Source organism: Ischnura elegans, chromosome X, assembly GCF_921293095.1.
Source record: "Ischnura elegans chromosome X, ioIscEleg1.1, whole genome shotgun sequence".
Classification (NCBI taxonomy): Eukaryota; Metazoa; Arthropoda; class Insecta; order Odonata; family Coenagrionidae; genus Ischnura; species Ischnura elegans.
Window position 1 is genome coordinate 7,182,150 of NC_060259.1, and position 19,243 is coordinate 7,201,392.

General features: G+C 40.1%; 1 protein-coding gene across 2 annotated transcripts in view; it reads right to left on the bottom strand.

Annotated features, from left to right (window-relative positions):
- Positions 1-992: 992 nt before the first annotated feature.
- The window catches only part of LOC124171394 (nicolin-1-like), a 93,160-nt gene continuing 74,909 nt past the window's right edge, over positions 993-19,243 (bottom strand). For both annotated transcript variants that reach the window (XM_046550568.1, XM_046550567.1), the window contains one exon: positions 993-1,158. In XM_046550568.1, the coding sequence (XP_046406524.1) occupies positions 1,117-1,158 (42 nt within the window). In that variant the 3' untranslated portion in view covers positions 993-1,116. The remainder of the gene's footprint in view (positions 1,159-19,243) is intronic.

Here is a 19,243-nt window from a genome sequence, read left to right on the forward strand (position 1 = left end):
GCGTAGGGGCACGAGAAAGACGTCAATCACCTGAATTTGGTGTCCGTACCACGTCGGGAAGTGGTAAAAAAAATTCCGAAAAATTTAAAATCGTGTGTTGAGGGAATGCAAACTTCACGGCGGATGTGTTGTAAGTTACCAAACGTTGTAGGAGTCGCAAATTCAATGAAAATACATAATCGTTAATTACTCGAAGTTCGATTAACATGTGGATATCAAAGGATAGGCAAAAAATTAAGAAAAAAATCTAGTATCTTGCATTAAATTGAATTGGTCCTACGATTATTGCAAATTGGTCAAAAAAATTCCCAAAGTGAGCACATAAGAAAAGCATTGGAAATTTTAAATTGTTAAAAAAAATACTTTTAAACAAAAAATTGCAAAGGCAACCACACCAAAAAATCAACCAAAAAATCTAGTATCTCATAAGTAAAGGACTTATTCCTACAACGTCTATAAGTTGGTTTTAAAAAAATCCAAAGATAGGCCCATAAGAAAAGCATTAGAAATTTAAAAAAATTATAAAAAATACTTATAAACAAAATATGGCAAAATGTTTCACATCAAAAAATCGGCCAAAAAATCTAGTTTCGGTCAGTGACATTTCATGTTCCCGTGACATTTTAAAGTAGGCAAATATTGGAATATGTTTTAGTCCCATAAGGCTCCAATGTTAATTCGGATCGATATATCTCGAAAACCGATCGACTTTTTCGAGTTTTCGGACTTTTCCCCCCGATGAATATTTTTTCTCCACGACCCGTAAAAATTTCGTCTTCCCAGCACGTCCGGAAGTGGTCGGGAATTTGTATACGTGAATCAGTGAGTGAGCTATCTGTCACACATCGGGTTGTATATAATATAGATAGATTCATCAACTCGATGGATATAAATTTATTCTGAGCTAGTGTCAACCATCGATTCTAAGTTCTAAAGAAATTAACACACGTGATAATAGTATCTGAGCGATGACAATAGTTTTGAAGGAAGTCCACCAGGCGACTAGGATGAGAAGCATACGTTTCCACGAGTATTCTTGTCATTTCTGGAGAGGAGAGCGAGAATGGTTGATTCACGTGGCCATTCCAGAAAATCAAGCCAGGGCAGAGAATATTTTTACAACTGAGGAAGTCCGACAATTTCGTATCCGCCAGTCCCCTGAAAGAAAAATTTACACGTATTTAAAAAGTTAACACGGGCATAAATAGATGCAAAGGTAAACGCATTAACCCGCAAATATTATAATACATGACATAGTTTATATTTCTACAAGTCTCTCCAAACAATTTAACTGTATGCATTCTTAGTGGAAACAAAGCCAACACACTCCATTGCAGTTTTAGGTCAGAAAAAAACGTTCCCTTATTCAATTTAAGGAAAAATCGAGAGGGAAGCACAGTTCAGATAAACAACATACACTCGTGTAGAGGCTACAACGCGAGAATAAAATATAACGAATGGTTTTCTGGTTTCAAACTTGGTATAATATGACACCTTTCCTCAAAATTCGAACAACAGGAATAACAAAAATAAATGTTGCATTGTGCAGTTTCTCTCCAACTAATTATTGTACAAAATGTATTACACAAGTATTGTTCAATTTCTCATATGTATTGTGACGGTATAGATGCATCACAATCCGTATCACTTCTTCACCCCATTTTTTCCCTCATATTATCCTTTTCCCCACTCCTGTTTTTTCACGTGGTTCCTGGCATCCATTGGTGGATGCCAGCGCTGTGTAAGAGCAGGGTGGTGTGTGTGTTTGTGTGTGTGTCATTTATGCGGATATGATCAATTGTGACCATAATTTATGGGGCTGAAGGGGCTTCTTTTAGGGCAGGCGCGCACTAGCGCGACCACTACCACGACCTGTGGCACACGACCAGTTTTAGCATTGCAACAAATGGAGCGACGCGCACTAGGCCAAGTGCGACTCGTTGGTCGGACCCATAGTCGGACCCGAGTCGTCCGACCAAAATTTTTGAATTTGGTAGTCCCCGACTCAGCGGTCGTTGCGGCCAGATATTACACACATTGTAATGGCGCGCCGCGCACTGACTCCGACTTCACTCCGACCCGACCATACGAACTGAGCAAGTGGACGATGAACGTGTTTTGCTATCATGGGTGTGGTCGTGCTCTGGTCGGAAGGTGTGCGAAAGAGACCTGCCGTGGTCGTAGCTGTGGTCGTGGTCGCGCAAGTGCGCGCCTGCCCTTGGGCAACGAAGAATTGTATGAGCCCAGAGCAGTATTAGCCCCAAATTCCTTCCCTTCCCCAGTGACTCCCCGTCGCTAAAAGGAGGCTACATAAGGCTGCTGATGTGCAGTCCGGAGGATAAGCTTTTCAAGATTTTGAGGACCCACTTCGTAAGAACACTTGACGTGGACGTTGTTTCGACGCGAGGGACAATGGTAAGCGGGCACGGGTGGGGACTGTAACAGTATAAAGTCTCTGTCTGGGCATCTCTTGCACGTAAATATGTTACACTAACCTGTACACTGTTGCGCATGAGCTTGCTTGTGTTACTCGTGACGATATGGCTTGACTGAATGAACTCGAAGCTTTGGTTTCTAATGATAGCTTTATATTGAATGACTTACGAAATTTCAGCGTTTATTCCTTAATTAGGAAATGTAGTAATTCACGACGTTGCCTGTGCTTTCATGTATAATGTTTAATGGATAGATATCGATGACTCAGCCGCCGCAGATGTGGAAAAATGTAGAGGGGAGGGTGTAATGCAGAGGGAGGCGATGGAAAATTTGAGAAACAATTATGAACAACTGAATCTAACACTAGTGAATCGTGTGGAAAGAGCTGTTGAGTTCGTGCTATATTTTGATAGTTCAGTTGTGTAGAATGTAATGAATAATGTTTGGAAAATTATTTAGACCCTAAGTCTGCACACTGTCCTAAGTTAATACAGTCCTAAGTCCAGTCCAGTTAATACAGTCCTAAGTTAATACACACTGCACTTCAGCAAACGATCAGCTGTTCAAATATAAGGTATTGTTCGTTTTAATTTAAAGCTATAACTATAATTTTATTTTAACATAATGGAAAGTAAAGAAAACTTTGTAATTCCACATAAATATTTTATGTTCGACCGAGGTTTCGACGTGACATGTCATCATCTGGTACAAATGCATAGAAGGCAGGGAACAAATTGTCACACACACTATTATTTCCAGAAAAAAATTTTTTTTAACTGTCTGAGGTTAGGGCTAAGGGGAGGAATTCCCATGGGTGGAGTTTGGCCAAGGAAATGGGGAATGGGTGTAAGAGTATGGAGAGGATTAGGGATTTCCGTACTCCCTCCGTCTCGTCATGGCACCATCACTTGGGTTGGGTTGTTAGGTCAGGGCTCCATAAGGATCAACCATACCCCTGAAGCTGGTTCACCATCAAGAACGTCATTTATTAGGTCCTTACCTATCGCTCGCATGGTGAGGGCAAGCGCGGTGTCATTGCTCTTTCTTGGCCTCAACTGTAGATGGGTGAAAATCCTCGAAAATCATACCCAACGACTGCCTCCCAGCTCTCCAAATTAAGCAGCTGCGGCGTAACAAAAATTTTCCATGCCGAAAAATTACGAAAAGTTGTCAAACCCCCAGTTTTAAACTTTTGCCCTAACGAGAAAAAGAACTCTTTGCATCTGTCTGCAAACAAAATGAGGGGGCAACTCCACAAAGGCAAACAAAAGTAAGGAACAAATAACAATAAACTCATCAATATATTTTAAAAATTTTACAGCGAGTATTTCAAAAAAGTATCAAGCGACAGCAATCGAAAAGCCATCCTAAGCGCATAACTTTCAGAGCAAGAAATGGAGCTATTAGAGAAGATGGTTGTATCAACGGAGCAAAGGTAGGTCGTGAATGCGTCACGAGATGATGGGAAATGTAGGGGGTGAGGCAGCTGCCTGGGAGTTCAAGGCGGCGGGATGAGGTGACTAAGGGCCTTTAGCGAACTGGGTTGGCTAATCTAACTAATACTAACCCATAATTTTACAACCCGATGTGTGACAGATAGCTCACTCACTCATTGACCACTCACTGACTCACGTATACAAATTCCCGACCACTTCCGGACGTGCTGGGAAGAAAATTTTCACCGTGGGTGGAGAAAAAATATTGATCGGGGGGAAAAATCCGAAAACTAGAAAAAGTCGATCGATTTTCGAGATATATCGATCCGAATTAACATTGGAGCCTTATGGGACTAAAACTTTTTCCATTCATTGCCTACCTGCAAGTGTTACGGGAACATGAAATTTCACTGACGGAAGCTAGATTTTTTGGCCGATTTTTTTATGTGAAAACAATTGCCATATTTTCATAATAAGTATTTTTTATAATTTTTTTTAAATTTCCAATGCTTTTCTTACGGGACTATCTTTGGATTTTTTTAAAACCAACTTTCAATCATTGTAGGAATGACTCCTTAACGTATGAGATACTAGATTTTTCGGTTGATTTTTTGGTGTGGTAATCTTTGCAATATTTTGATTTTGAGTATTTTTTTTAACTATTTAAAATTTCCAATGCTTTTCTTATGGGCCGAACTTCGGAATTTTTTTGACCTATTTGCAATTATCATAGGACAAATTCCTTTAAATGCAAGATACTAGATTTTTCCCTCAATTTTTTTGCTATCTTTTAATTTCCATAAGTCGAACGAAATATGAGTAATTAACGACATTCGATTTTCCATTGAAATCGCGACTCTTACAACGTTTGGTAACTTACAACACATCCGCCGTGAAGTTTGCATTCCCTCAACACATATTTTTAATTTTTTTCGGAATTTTTTTTGCCACTTCCCGACTAGGTAGGGACACCAAATTAACGTGAGTAACGACTATCTCGTGCCCCTATGTGCCGCTACCAGGAGAACGAAGAATATTTAATTTTAACGGGTGACACCATCGAAAAACCATGCTTGCACAACAGCTAAAGAGCCTGAATTTTTATCCAAGGTAATCGATGCCTCGTTATGCGGGACAAGCACATAAAGTCCCCCGAAAACCCCCTGGGACCCCCCCAAAAAAATAAATATTACCTAATAAGTCTTATGTTTCCTGTACTATTCATCCGAATTGAATAGTTTTTATTGATTCAGAATAGGAATTGTGTCGGCTATATTTACCCGTCATGTTCAATTATCCAGGCCTATTTACACACTCGCAATAAATCTTAAAATTTTTAATGAACATTTCTTAACAAAATAGAAGTATCGTTTTGTCTCTTTCAGCACATGGACACCTAAACGCGATTTTTTAAAAACACTTCCCCATAAGGTACGGCCACTAAATTCGCGTGAGTGAGTCATTTCCCGCAAACGAAATTTGGACGCAACGGAGTGTTGCCGGAAAAGGAGCTTCGAAAATTGTTGCGCACGGCGGCCATCTTGAAAAGATCGTTTTGCTAGCTAATTAAAATACTCGATCTTAGTTGAAATTGTCGCAGCACGTGTGCATTTGATTCCAAATATGCCACCATACCACCTTCTCCGCACGCAGTCGGGGGTTAGGGGCGCCCAGAGCGCAACTGTTGTAGCTACAGCCCTCAACGCATTCACTACGAGGGCGGAGCTATTTTTCGGAACATTCATTGAGGCCGATTCTTGCCCTAGAACTCGATGCCGCTGAAGGTGCTATAAGTGTTGCTAGAAGCCAAAACTTGGGTGCCCTACCGAATCGTTCATGCAGTCAGGGAGGTTCGCGTAGCGGCCGGCTCAATTGTGCATCGGGGACTAGCGGCCACTCCTGAATGCACCCGTGTCTTCAACGTACTAATGGCCACTTGGCGAGCTCTTCTTCACTACACTTGTTGGAGCAAGCAATGTTTAGTTGGTTGGGACAAAGAACTTTTTGGCGATGTCGATGAGAACGCTTCGAATGAGATTTCCGGCGTCGAGAGCCCTTTCAATTCGCGGCTTCACCTGTATTCGCGGATTTGTTAAAAAAACAGAAACGCTTTTTGGTTGTTTGAAATTTAAAAATTAGCGAAATGATCAAAAATACTTTCAAAATCGTTGAAAAATAGCAAAAAAGTAAAAAACATTGAAATTCGCGTAAAAACTGAAAATGCGCCGCAATTCGCGAAAAATTGCGAAATTTCGCGTTCGCGAAAATCAAGGAGACCTACTAATTATTATCACTGTGGCAGAGATTGTTGGGGCACCAAGTGTCAAACTTAAGTATTTGAAGGAACACATTATTTCAATCGAGAGGTTTATTTTGTGTGTGTCCAATTTTTAATTTTGATCCTATATTATTTTGGGAATAAACGAATTCCATCACCCGTTCATCCGTATTTCACCGTTTCTTTCGCACCTGAAAATATACCGCAGTTGCGAAATGATTTACTATTTGTTATACTGAAAGAGTCTCATCTCAATTGTTGAAGTAATCCAAGCCAAGCGTGCTCCTTCGATGAGCAGTCCCAAAACTCATCTATGTCATGGATGTGTAACTCGCACTGTTCGTTCGTTGAAGTTTTTTTTATAGATTCACGGCCTTTTCTCTCGCAATGTATTTATTTCCAAGATTTAATCTCTAATTTCTTAGATCTTTATGTCCCGTTTCTAAAACGCTCGTGATCTGTGGACAATAAGGGAGGAAAGGTGTGAATGGTCAATTCAATGAGATTTTCTCTGTCAAAGTGGAAATATTTCCAAATGCCTCTGCAATGCTGAGAAGTCACGAGTGAAGAATCTGCTCGGGTCATTCCTCATCATATCATCCATTGATGATCCATTAAGGTTTCAAATTACGATCGAAACGTGTATTGTTAGATATTCCTCGATCGACCTCGATATTACTTCGAACGAAGCACCCTGTATCGGGAAAGGATAGCACCTTGTTCTTGGAAAAGGATATTTTATTCAACGATTTTTTTACCTCCTTTATCACAAAATGGATTTTTTATACCGCCAAGTGAAGCTTTTATTTACCATAATCTAGGAGCCCTAATAATGAAGCAGCTTACAGTGAGGTATATAGACGAGGTGGAATGCCTCTTATGTAGGTTTCAGATTCCGCAAAGATTCCACTCCGCGGTAAATAAAATAAAAAGGTTTTAGAAGTGTTTTAGAAGTGCACTCCCGAAAACCTCCACAAGGTAGAATATCGAACGCACGAAAATTGATGTAAAGCAGCAGACGAAGTCCAGCTATAAAACATGATTAAAATTACTGAGCATGATTCCCTGGATTAATTGCGATATTCTGTTTTCAAGCCAGTGTATCGTTTCAAATGGTATTACGCCTAATGCGCTGAATTTTAGCATATTCAGCCGAGACAATAAAAAGCGCGATTTCCAGCATCACTGAACGAGATTAGGCATTCGCGGAATACTTGTGAAGTCGCGGGACACGCGTCAATATTTCAGGCTAATATTTCGCGTGCAAGATAAAAATGAAGGCATTAAGCAGTGTCCTGCTTATGTTAACCAAACAAAATTTGGATTGTAATTGTTTTATTTTATTTGCTTGAATGTAGTATCCCGTGTCGACAAGACCACAAACCACACCATTGACCTAACACGTCGTCATGTCTAGTCTCCCACCACTTCACCCGCCATTCATTTTTTTGGCGAGGAATTGGTCGGTCTTACTATCCCGAATTTTTTAGAGCAATAACAAATATTCCCCTGTAGTCAAAAGAAGCCAAGAAAGGCTTTCAATTAAAGAGAAATCTCGTAGAATGACAGTTAAAATAAAGTCTCCAATTGCTGTAATATTTCTCTCTTTTGACTATCAATTAACAGGGGCCGTACAGTAGGGCGGATCGGAAAAATCGATTTTTTTCAAATCCATCTGGTCCAATGAAAAAAAGTTGTGGGACCGATCAAAAATAAGGCCTGAAAATTTTGAGACCTCTACGTGAACCCGTGACCCTCGCTCAAATGCAATTTAGGGGGGGAGGGTCACAATTCTAAAAATATAATATTTTATGGTCATTCCCTATAGATTTGGACGAGTTATGGCCCTTTAAGACCAAATTTTCGTGCATTTTGACGTACCTGCCACCGTTTAGCCAAAAAATGCCTAATTTGAGTCCGCGTCCGCGAAGAAAATATTCCAACGCCCACGCAGCGTCGCGGATACAAGAACGGCAGGCCGATTCCGTCCCCTCCCAGCTCGCTTCTCTCCCTCCCACGCCTCGAATACAGCAAAATTTATCCCGCATGTGCTGCTAGGAGGGCGTTCATCTTTGATAATATAAATCGGAAGATGGTAGAAGGTAAAAAAGGATGCGTAGTGAGACGACATGTCTCTTATTTGGCGCCTCGTCGGCGCTAAACAAATCGATGTTACTAACTTTTAGAGAAGTGATGAAATATTTTTAGATCCGAGAACGCAGAAAAGGTGCCTACAGTCTATGAAGACGCCTCTCGAGTGGCTACGAAGGTGCGGGAACTTATGATATGCACTTTTATTCCGGTATTGTCCGACAGCTGTGACTAAATAGATTTTGGGCGAAGGCCGCTCGCGTCCCCCCCCCCCCCCCCACTCGCCTCCCCCACGCCCCAAATGCACCAAAATTCACACCCAAATTGCGTCTTTCTTTATAAGTCTAGCTAATGTTTGATGATTCAGCATCGTCTGTGGAGGAACAATCACGAAAGAATTACTCAATTATCTGCTTTCCAGTCTATATTTCTTATGTCAGTGTCATTCCTCGTCTTTCGCTGCTGTCAACAAAGTTTTGATGAATTCTTTCACGAATCTCTTGTCCGCATGTATAATAAAAGGAATATTTAACTTCAAATTTGAACGTTCATCATTACATTTTCGAATTTTGACCTCCCCCCCTAAATTGCATTTGAGCGAGGGTCAGTGGTTCACGTAGAGGTCTCAAATTTTTCAGGCCTTATTTTTGATCGGTCCCACAACTTTTTTCGTTGGGCCAGATGGATTTGAAAAAAAATCGATTTTTCCGATCCGTACACCTCAATTACCTTAACTGAAAAGTCTCGTAGCAAATAATACATCAGTATTGGGAGTAAGAATAAAGTCCTAAAAAGTTTTGTGCAGAGGGTGCTAGCAAATAGATGTGAGATATAGACAATAAGGAAGTCTGAAACGAGCAAACTTGAAGCAGCAAAAACATGGTTTTCGAAGAGGGTTAGAATAACTAAGTGGATCAACATCAAGACTAATAAGCAAGAACTAAATGAAGTCCATACAGAGATAGAACAATTAGGAAAAAATAAAATAGAGAAAGAAAAGCTCATCGGACCCTCACACACGAACAACAACTTCATACAGAATATTTTAGATGGAAAATTTCTTGACAAAAGACAGGGCGAGCGAGACCTTCATACGTGAAAGGGACACAGCTCGTACGATTTCACTGAAGAGAAATGAAGGATGAACATTGAATGCATTAGCAAGGGCAAGGGGACTCCTTTACTCCTAATGTAATATTCGTGAGCAAGGGTACCTTTACAGGAAGATTCTGCCGGAAAATTTCCAAACTACAGAGTAGCGAGAGGAAGAATAATATTGCCAATGCACTTGACCTCAGAAGCAATATTTGGGTTTTCCAGAAGACTTAAGGAGATATTCCTACCAGAATGGTATTAAGCTGTCGAGTCATCAAATGCAATCGCAAAAACTGACGCTCAAGGAGGAACAAACGCGCATTGCCCGCCTGCGGAGACAATTTGATGAGAAATGGAAATGATTTTTTCCACCAAACAGGCAGGAATTGAGACCTGTGAAAAGAGTCGTGGGGGCGTTTTCTCATTAAGAGGCTTTCTCCGCTAAACCTGGAATGAGAGACCAACACGGGGAAACGCAACCCGTTTGGAGCAATACATATGAAAAATATTTGTGGCTCTGTAATTTCGCTGCGAAAACCAATTATTCCGATAATGAGAGAACGAGAAGTACGAGTTCATAACCTGCAAATGAGGGAAAACTCGATGAAGCAACCAAGAAATTTCCACAATTATGACTGACTAAATGTTACAAGGTTTAGAATAATTTTTTCGCCAGCAGTTCGGTGGACATCAACATCCTTTCTATTCTTACTAAGGATGAAAAGGCCCATTTTTCAGAGACAGTCCACTTTCAAGACGGAGGGGATCTAAAGTTTCATTCTTTCTTCGGATCGGAGCGGGAACCCAGTCGAAAAAATTACTGCCCGAGCAAAACTCAACTTTTCTTTAAGACTAAATCACGCCATCGTTTTTTCCGTCCCTTTCGCGCGATGGCGCCAGTGATCCCAAAAATGATGGCGGGAAAATTACCTCTCACGCGGTTATTTTCAGCAATGGATGGATGGATGAGAATCCTATTCCTTTTCCCATCCCTAGGCACGTTTCTTTTTCCGTCGCTGAAACCATCCAGCCAGCAAAAATAAACACACTTATCAGTGTAATATCAACATTTTTAAGAAAAAAATTGTCCAATAAGAATCAAAGCACTCCTCTTAACATAATAATTTCATTTTTATGAAAAAAATACTGTGATAAGAATCGACAATTAAAATAATGACACAGTATGGAAAGAAAAATAACTGAACCGGTCAATTAGAATGCACGGCCGCTTAGCGACTCATCTACATCTACATAATACCCCGCAAGCCACCTGAAAGGCGTGTGGCGGGGGGTGTTAGGACACCAGACGTTTACAACTAAAAAAAATTGAAGTGCTCTAACGAAGTTGGGACTAGCGTTTATTAAAGTCGTGCGAAAAATCCACAGAGGAAAAACCATTCGCCTTGACCGGGATTCGAACCCGAATCCCTCAATTTCCGGCCGATTGCTTTAGCCAGTTAAGCTACCGAGGCGTCATTCTCCCCTATGGAAATTTGTGGACTATACGGGACAAGGTGGTATGGACTGCTGAGCATATTATGCGACTAGCAGTCCAGGTCGTGCGCATGGCGCCACAGCCGGAGAGCAAAGCCCGAACTTTGAACACGAGAGGTGTTCGCTCTAGACTTATTTCAGTGAACCGGGACTATCCACGGTGATAACTTTTACGGAGTCACCCGCAATGCACAAATTGTGCGAAAAATTATTTTATTAAAGTCCTTTATGGTTCGGGGGAAAAACGAATTCCCATATCTATCCGTTCGGCAAAACATCTCTCTTAATTTATCGATTCTATCGGACCTGGAAATATAGTGTGGCTCTAATCTAATATTATGTTCTCTCTGTCGCTCTTAAAGATATCACGCTCTTACAGATTTCGATTGTAAAGCCCCGTTTGGCTTTTAATGATATGACAGTTATAACACGGAAAGCGATGGAAAAAGGGATGGCGGAATGACCTTGTGATTCCAAAAATAATGGGTCTAAAAATCACTTTTTGGTCCCTGAAAGAAAAAGTTATCGCTTAAGCAATCACTCAGAGGGACGGAGAAAATGATAGTCATTCAGCCCTCAGCGTCGCACAGTGGGCGGCAATCGAAAAAAGCTATCCAAAAATCGCTGGAGTCGTAAGTATGGCTGGATTGGTGCATTTTATTGCATTTTTTGTACTGTAAAGATGCAATGAAACTATTTAGGATGATTCAGTCCACAATATTGCTTCGGAGAGTCATGAAAAAATATAAGCGATGCGGGAAACAAAGTTGCCAGGGGCAAGTAGGCTTTTTTTTTTTTTAATTACGGGAATATCAGGGGAAAGATAGAATTTCTTCCATTGATAACAGCGTTGAAGCTATCAAATAGCTGTACAAAGGATATATGACGATAAAAATTGCAACTGGGTGTTTAAATTTGAAAGTTGATTTGAAACTTAAAAAATAAAAAACCATAAAGAAATATTTTTAAAGCTAATTCCTCAAAAACAAAGCCTAAAACTGCTATTCTGAGTCAGAGAATGAAGACTCCTCATATTCCAAAATATTTTCTTCTAACGACAGAAGATTTTTCACGTCTTTTTAATTTCTTTCCTTGGTAATTTTTTACTTTACAGTGAACCCCCACAGAACAAGAAATATAATTATGTTTCTTGTTCTGCGGGGATCCTTAAGGACTTGATGTAAGCAGAAACCAATAGAAAAGGTCGTGATTTGTGGAATTCCTAGACACTTTTCTAGTATGCTATTCACGATATCTTCTTAGATCCTTGTGCCGGGCTTCCAATGAATCTTCCCAAGAGAAAAAAATGGCATGTTTCAGTATTCCCGTTCCATGCATTGCATGCATGCATCTGTGAATAGTTGGCGGCATGTGATGCCATGGATAAAGTTTTTTGTACAGTTTAGCTGTTTTAAGATAGTAAACTGAGAAAATCGTACCATTTACTTGAAGTCCAGCCAATCCAATTCTCAAAATTACTGAGTGGCGGCTCGTCAGTCAAAATGCTCGGGGGGGGGCACACTCCACCAGGGGGTCAGAATTTTTTATATTTTGTGTATTTTAGTGAGTTTATAAGGCAATCTAGATATTAAATTTGTGACGCCATATGTTCCGTTTTTTTCGACAAAATTACAAAAATACTTAGTTTTCCTAGTAAAGCTTGATTCAAAAATACTATTAGATATACTAAAGATTAAAGATACCATTGGGATCTATCAATTTGCTTGATACGTAACGGTTTTTTTTACTCTTTTACTTTGGTTTTTGAACTCTTAATCCGTACGCACTATCGAATTGGACTCTTATGTCAACTTTGCCTAACACGGCATACTCAATGCAAGAATTAACATGTTTTCACTAAATTTATGTTTTCGGCTTTATCATTGAAATGTTTTAAATCCCAGACACCATCCACCGTCCATGCACGGTCTGCAACTCCTATTACCAAACAAGGATAGAAAAAAAGAATGTTTAACCTTGCACCCACGCAACCCATCAGCATAGTTGTACAAATTACAAGTTATACAGAGTTGGAAAATTCCCGAACGAAACTGTTTCATGCTTCATAGGCCTTTTGCTGTTGATTTATATTTAGTATAGGCCTAGGGGAGCCAAAATTCTTGAGCTCGATCTTATGTTCCAGGTCCTTAATTTTATTACTAATAAAAAAATTCACATCGTTGAAAACAGATGGGACCATTATTACTCAGTAATACACAAAACTAAACTAAAACACAAACAATCACTAACACGATTAACTCAACTACAACTAGGCCTATTTACATACCAATCACTCATTCGATAAAACAATTTACACATAATAAGTACTGGTTACCAAAACAAGGTATTCTGCAACACCAAGATTATACGGCCAGCGCAGCAATGTCAAATCACTAGATACGTCGCTCTGCGCATGCTCGGGCGGTATCCCAAGACTTCCATAGACACAAGCTTAGATGCGTCATAGCACCAGCAGGCCCCAGCACTACCACTCTTCATATAAACTGCATGGTGATGGATTGGGACGTTCTGGCCAGCGCCCCACGGCTACAAATGCGAACTTCTCGCGCTATTTTTGCGTGTTTTTCCTACATTTTCGATGCATGCGATTGAAAAAACACTTTGGCTAATTAGATTTAAGATTATAATTGAAGGGTTATTTATTTAATTTTTCCTTTTTCAAATCTTTAGGAGGGGCGGCGTCCGAGAGTCCTTATGGACAAGCCGCCACTGAAATTACTGAGAAGCGGGTAATTAGGCCGAATTTCCCGATGTAACGTCTCACGAAACCTTCTAGTCGCAGTGCCGAGACATGGAGACCGAAGCCAAAGCGCCTTGAGGGAGAGAAAGGGGGGAGAAAAAGGCAACTCCCCTCCCAAATTCGCTGAGGACGACTCTGAGGAGAAATTTGATACTATTGATAAATTCGATACGGGTCGCCGGAATAAGGGTCGCAGTAGGAGTTAATATGTGATTCCCAGATGTTGGCGAGCCAACTCCACATGCGTAGTAAAAACTTATGGGAGCCATGTTCCTCTCCCATGTGCTAAAAAAGTAGGCTTGTGATTATGAAGGTCCGTCTGAGCTTACGCCTTTTCTGAAATTGCCGACGATGTTATCCTCATTATGGAAGCAGTCTATTTGTAAAAATCACGTCATCAGTAGCAACTTCAGTACTGAATTGCGGTTGATGATGCTATTTTCACGGAATGTAGTCTGTTGACGTAAGGAAGATATCATCGCTCGCAGTTTTCAAAACGGAGGGGAAACTCGGGTGGCATTCGAAAAATGGAGAGGTTTCTCATTTGAAATATACGTGAATTATATTCAACTAGCATAATAAATTACTAGTAAAACAACAATAAATGTCGGCTAGCATGCTTGAAAGTCACACTTGGATGCAAAAAACAATAGTTACTAAAATTACAGCCAGAAATATTTTTTATTAACGCCGATGAAAAGAAGCAATAAATCGGAACACGATGAAAAAACTTCTGTGGGAGAGCAGAAATCTGCGTTTAAAAAAAAATAAATAAATTACGAAGTTAAGAAAAAATAGAAACACTTCAAGAACACTTAGAACCCCTCTCACTTGAAGGATGTAATGCTATCAAAATTTAAATGTATGAGAAAACTGATCATTTAATGCTATTTAGGTGATTGCCTAATTTTTCCCACGTCATTGACGCAGCATATAACATATGTGCTGTACAATTTCTGGCAAAAGTAAATTCATCATCATCATCATTAGTCAACAATCCTAGGATTGGTTTGCTCTCCATTCCTCTCTCCTATCCGCTAACCTTTTCATCGCGACTTATTTCTTCTCTTTTACCTCCTTTATAACCTGGCTATAGGAGGGAGGCTTCTCTTTTCTCCCACTCTTCTGAGCAATCCCTCGCTGCTTACACGGTCAGTCCATTTTATCTTTATCATTCTTTGGTAGCACCACATTTTGAATACTTTCACTCTTGACTCCATATAAAGCATATATAATCAATCATAAGAAATAGGCATGGAATTTAGCGAAACTTTTCGTATAAATTAAATACTTATTTGGAATACATTTATTTGAACAGTTCCCATTACAGTACGACAGCTTTTTAATTTGGTTTGACCAACACACAATTAATTTATAAGAAATGACAAAGCGTGAAAACGTTAATGGATAAAATAAACAGAAATACAGAATTCACAGGGAATTAGGGATATTTAGAGTGGGTTGAGGGGAGTATTAATATACATCATTTAAGAAATGGGCATTTACATCTAGACTAGGTGCAGACTAGAAGTTAAGGGAGGGTGATTACTGATCAGGGATTTGAATATTTTCAGAGAGACGAATGAATAGTATTGCCGGGATGGTGAAAGCCAAAGTTTCTAAATAGATGTGTAGAAGGATTAGGTATGGGTACTGTTGGGTGCGGTACGAGGAGGAAAATTTGGGGGAACAAGAGGAAGAACTAGGCAATTGGGATGGAGAGCACCAAAGTCTATCTTCTAACTTCATGTCCCAAGTTATCTGACGGCGGCAGAGATGGCAATTCCAAGAGATGGAAAGTAGGATTCTTTTAAAATATTTGTAATGGAGAGAATCCAATGACGAATATTTGAGAATGTTCTTTCCCAAGCGAAAACAACACACATAGATTTGTCATTATCTATGGGTCTGTTGATCCCATCTCTGTGTGAACAGGATTTTTATCCTTCTCTTTGCAAAGGAAGACATAGTTTTCTTTTATGTCACATTCACCTACAGGTAGAGGTCCGTGAAAGGGTTTTATTTTTTGCTCAAATTCGTTTTAAAACCATGTGATTTCGGTGTTATAGAAAATCTTGGCGGTGTTATTATAATGCTACAACTTTCCCACATTTATAGGCATGGTATTATCTTATGGTACACGTTCTTTTATTAAGCATTGGACAAAGCATTTAACACAATTTTGATTGTACAACATTTATGATAAAAGTAAATGAAAGAGATGGTTCAACTTATATTGGTTCAAGGTATATGAATGGTTCAAGTATGTAGTCTTGGTGAATACGATCGGCAAAATCCAAATACCCACTACCTCATATGTGTACACTTCGAGGGCCATTCCAGAATTTTTGGATTGTCAAGTTTCTCTACACTAAATAAAGCCTTTAAAAATGCTTCTATAGTGGCAACATCAAGCTCCTCCTTTGCTTTCCTTGACTGAGTGACTGTGTACTCAAATGATAGCTGTCGTTTTGCGGGTCCCCTTTCTTTTACACGTTTATGTGTATCGCTACTGATATGCTTTAACAAAGTGTCACATCTTTCAAATTCAAATCTTTTGTCGCAAACTTTGCACAGTAATACTCTGTTTTTTGCATAAAATCCTTCTCAGCTGAATTCACTTTCCCTGGTATGAGCGGTATCACTAGCTTGTGGCATTTTAAAATTCCTTTCCTTCGTTTGATATTTAAAGCTGGAACCACGATTTAAAAAAAGTCCAAACGCAAAACACAACCTATCACAATGGTGTTTTCAAACTGGGTGCTGCTATCTACGGTATAACCATAGCACTGTACAATTTGCAAATTGGCCGAAATGTTTCATGTCGTGGGTTCCCATTCGATACCAGGTGTTGAGGGAAGGTAGGATAGCAGCTAGATACAACAAAATCGCTTAGTTTTGATTACAGCTGTTGCCAATCGGTCAGGAAAGGCAGTGAAAGAAGCACACTTAACAAAACATAATCGGGTTCAAAGAAACTTGAAAAATTATTTCCCATTTATCGATGCTGAAACATCTAGAATGAGACGCTTTCTCGCCTGAAGAATTAGATATTAGACTTGGCCAATGTCGAAATGATTTTTTTTTTTGCATTTTGGCTCTGTGGAGAGCCGAATATCCGACGATCCGTCCGCTAATGAGGAGAATCCCCTCTCCTCCTACCCTATCTGTTCCTTCCTTCCTTTACCCTTCCTGCTAGCGCTTCGTGCTATAAAATAACCATTCGTGTCTATGGATGTCTTTAAACGAATCGAATCGCGCCGTTAACGGCCGCCGTGGTCACCACGGCGCCCATTTCAATTCGGCCCGACGCACAGTGGGCGGAAATCGGAAAAAGCCGGACAAAATTACAAAATGACTTTTTTTAGTTATAAACTTGAAACTTTGCAATTATACTCAAACTTAATTGAAATTTATGGATATGTACTTCATTTGACATAGATCAAACCCGTTACTGAGATACAGAGGCTCAAACGTGAGCAAATTTCCATAAAAACGCCCGTCTTCAATTTTCTCTGAAAATCTTCCAACGTAAGGGGATGGTGAAGTTATGGGTGGATTCTTGCGGAATAAAAAACCACATAATCTGTTGGCATGGTGTTTTTTCTTTAATTTTCCGTAATCTTAAAGAATACCGTCCATAAATTCTTACCGTGCAGTAACAAAATGGCGGATACTGTTTTTCGACAAAGTTTTACATTTAGGTAGAGTTTCAAATGGGTTTTCGGCAAAGTCACGCGGAGTAACTTATATGAGAGCAGTCTTTGAAGATTTGTTGAGGTTTTTATGCAGTTTTCTTTGAAATAAGTTTGCGTCGCCGGAAATTACATTGATTTTTCGATCGCGCGGTAGGGTTCGTCTCCGCGCGTCGGGAGTTGGATTAGCCGCGACGCGGTAAGGTTATTGAAGCTGTATGGGTTTTAACGCTCAGCATTCACCGTTTTTATGTTTTTCTTCAAGACACCGATTCTCAAATGGTCTATGATGAAGACAGTGGAGGTTTTTCATGCGATGTAAGTGCACGTTTCATCGAAGTTCATTTCGTTTTCTTTGGATACGATCGAAGACCATACTTCTATTAAAAGCTTTCAAACCTCGAAAAAGTGAGTTGTTTTCCTGGGACTCATACAAAAAGACCTACCAGAAATAAACCAGCTGAGACCCTTATACCTCCTTCACTCTCCGATCCCTGACCCTCAGGATTCTACTTCGAAAACTGTCGTTTTATGACACCGCGGAGCGGAGCCTTTGACCGTCGTAACGGGGGTATTTCCACGGGAACTTCTAGCTTTTTTAAAATGTGTATCATACCCTCAGTTCTACCTTGACTTATAGATTACCATGTCTTTTACCCATTTACCATACGTTCTTCCCCGTGTACTCATTAGGACATTGGATAACCATAGGTTCGATAAATTTATTATTTCTAAATTTTACATAGCCTCCATCCGCCATTCAATAGAAAATGCCACCTCACATTATTACACGACTTGATATCTATAAAAAAGTATCCCAGACGGCACAGAATCCTCCGTATCTAATTCGTATGCAGAATGTATCCATTGAAAAAAAAGCTACAGAGCGGTAGTCAATGTATACTATCTGCATACGAATTAGATACGGAGGATTCTGTGCCGTCTGGGATTGGAATTGAGAAAAAAATCATTCATTCGGAAAAAAATATTTGCTGCATTATTTATCGCGGAGGCTGAATTTAAGACAAGACCCTGATGCTCTGAAATTTCTCAATGACCTCCTGACAAAACGCATCCTATGGCCATACCTTAAGAAATAGAGAGTTCTCGAAATAATGAACGATTTTTGTGGCGATACAAAAGTTGGCTCGCGGAATCCATAACATTAACAGAATTTGTTATGCATCACTTTCCCGATACTTCAACGACAGGCGGTTGGTATTGTATTTTTGTAAAAATCTAGTCCTCTCAAATTGATTGATTAAATAAAACTCCCTCTGTATCTTCATGCTACAAAATTCATATTATATTTGCCATGCATTCCCGGGCGGCCAAAAAAATGTCGCATTTCATGTGTTGGATCACGCAGAAGAAAATTCAACCTTTAAAAACTACTGCTACTACTGCTGACCTTGCTCTCGCGGCATCTGTGAGTTTGAGAGAGAGGGGAGACACTGCAGCAGCTCACCTTATTGCAGAAATAACAACTACGACCCCTTTTCGGGCTAAGAGAGTTCTTTCAAAGTGGAGGACGAGTGAAAAGGTCCACCCAGAGATGACAGTGGAAGAGGCACTGTCATTGATGATTACCTCTGATTTAACCAAGAGTCAATATCGGTCTTTCCGTAGGACAGCTCTGAGCCATGGACACGAATTGTATCCTAGCTATGACAGAATAGCGCTAGCAAAAAAAGGCAGCTTATAACGAAGGAATTAAAATAACCCTGTAAACACAAATAGCTGCTGAAGCGCAGCAGCAGCGCTACACCGTAGCGCTGCAGGCGGTGCCCACGCGCTGCTGACGCGCGACAGCAACCTTCAAATTTCCGTTTTTTGAATGCCACACGCGTTGCTAGGGCGCCACTGTAGCGCTGCAGAACCATAGAGGTTACTGGAGGGGGCGCGCCCTATCCTTTCCAATAGCGGGAAGTGAAGCCAGGGGGGCGTGGCCAAATTG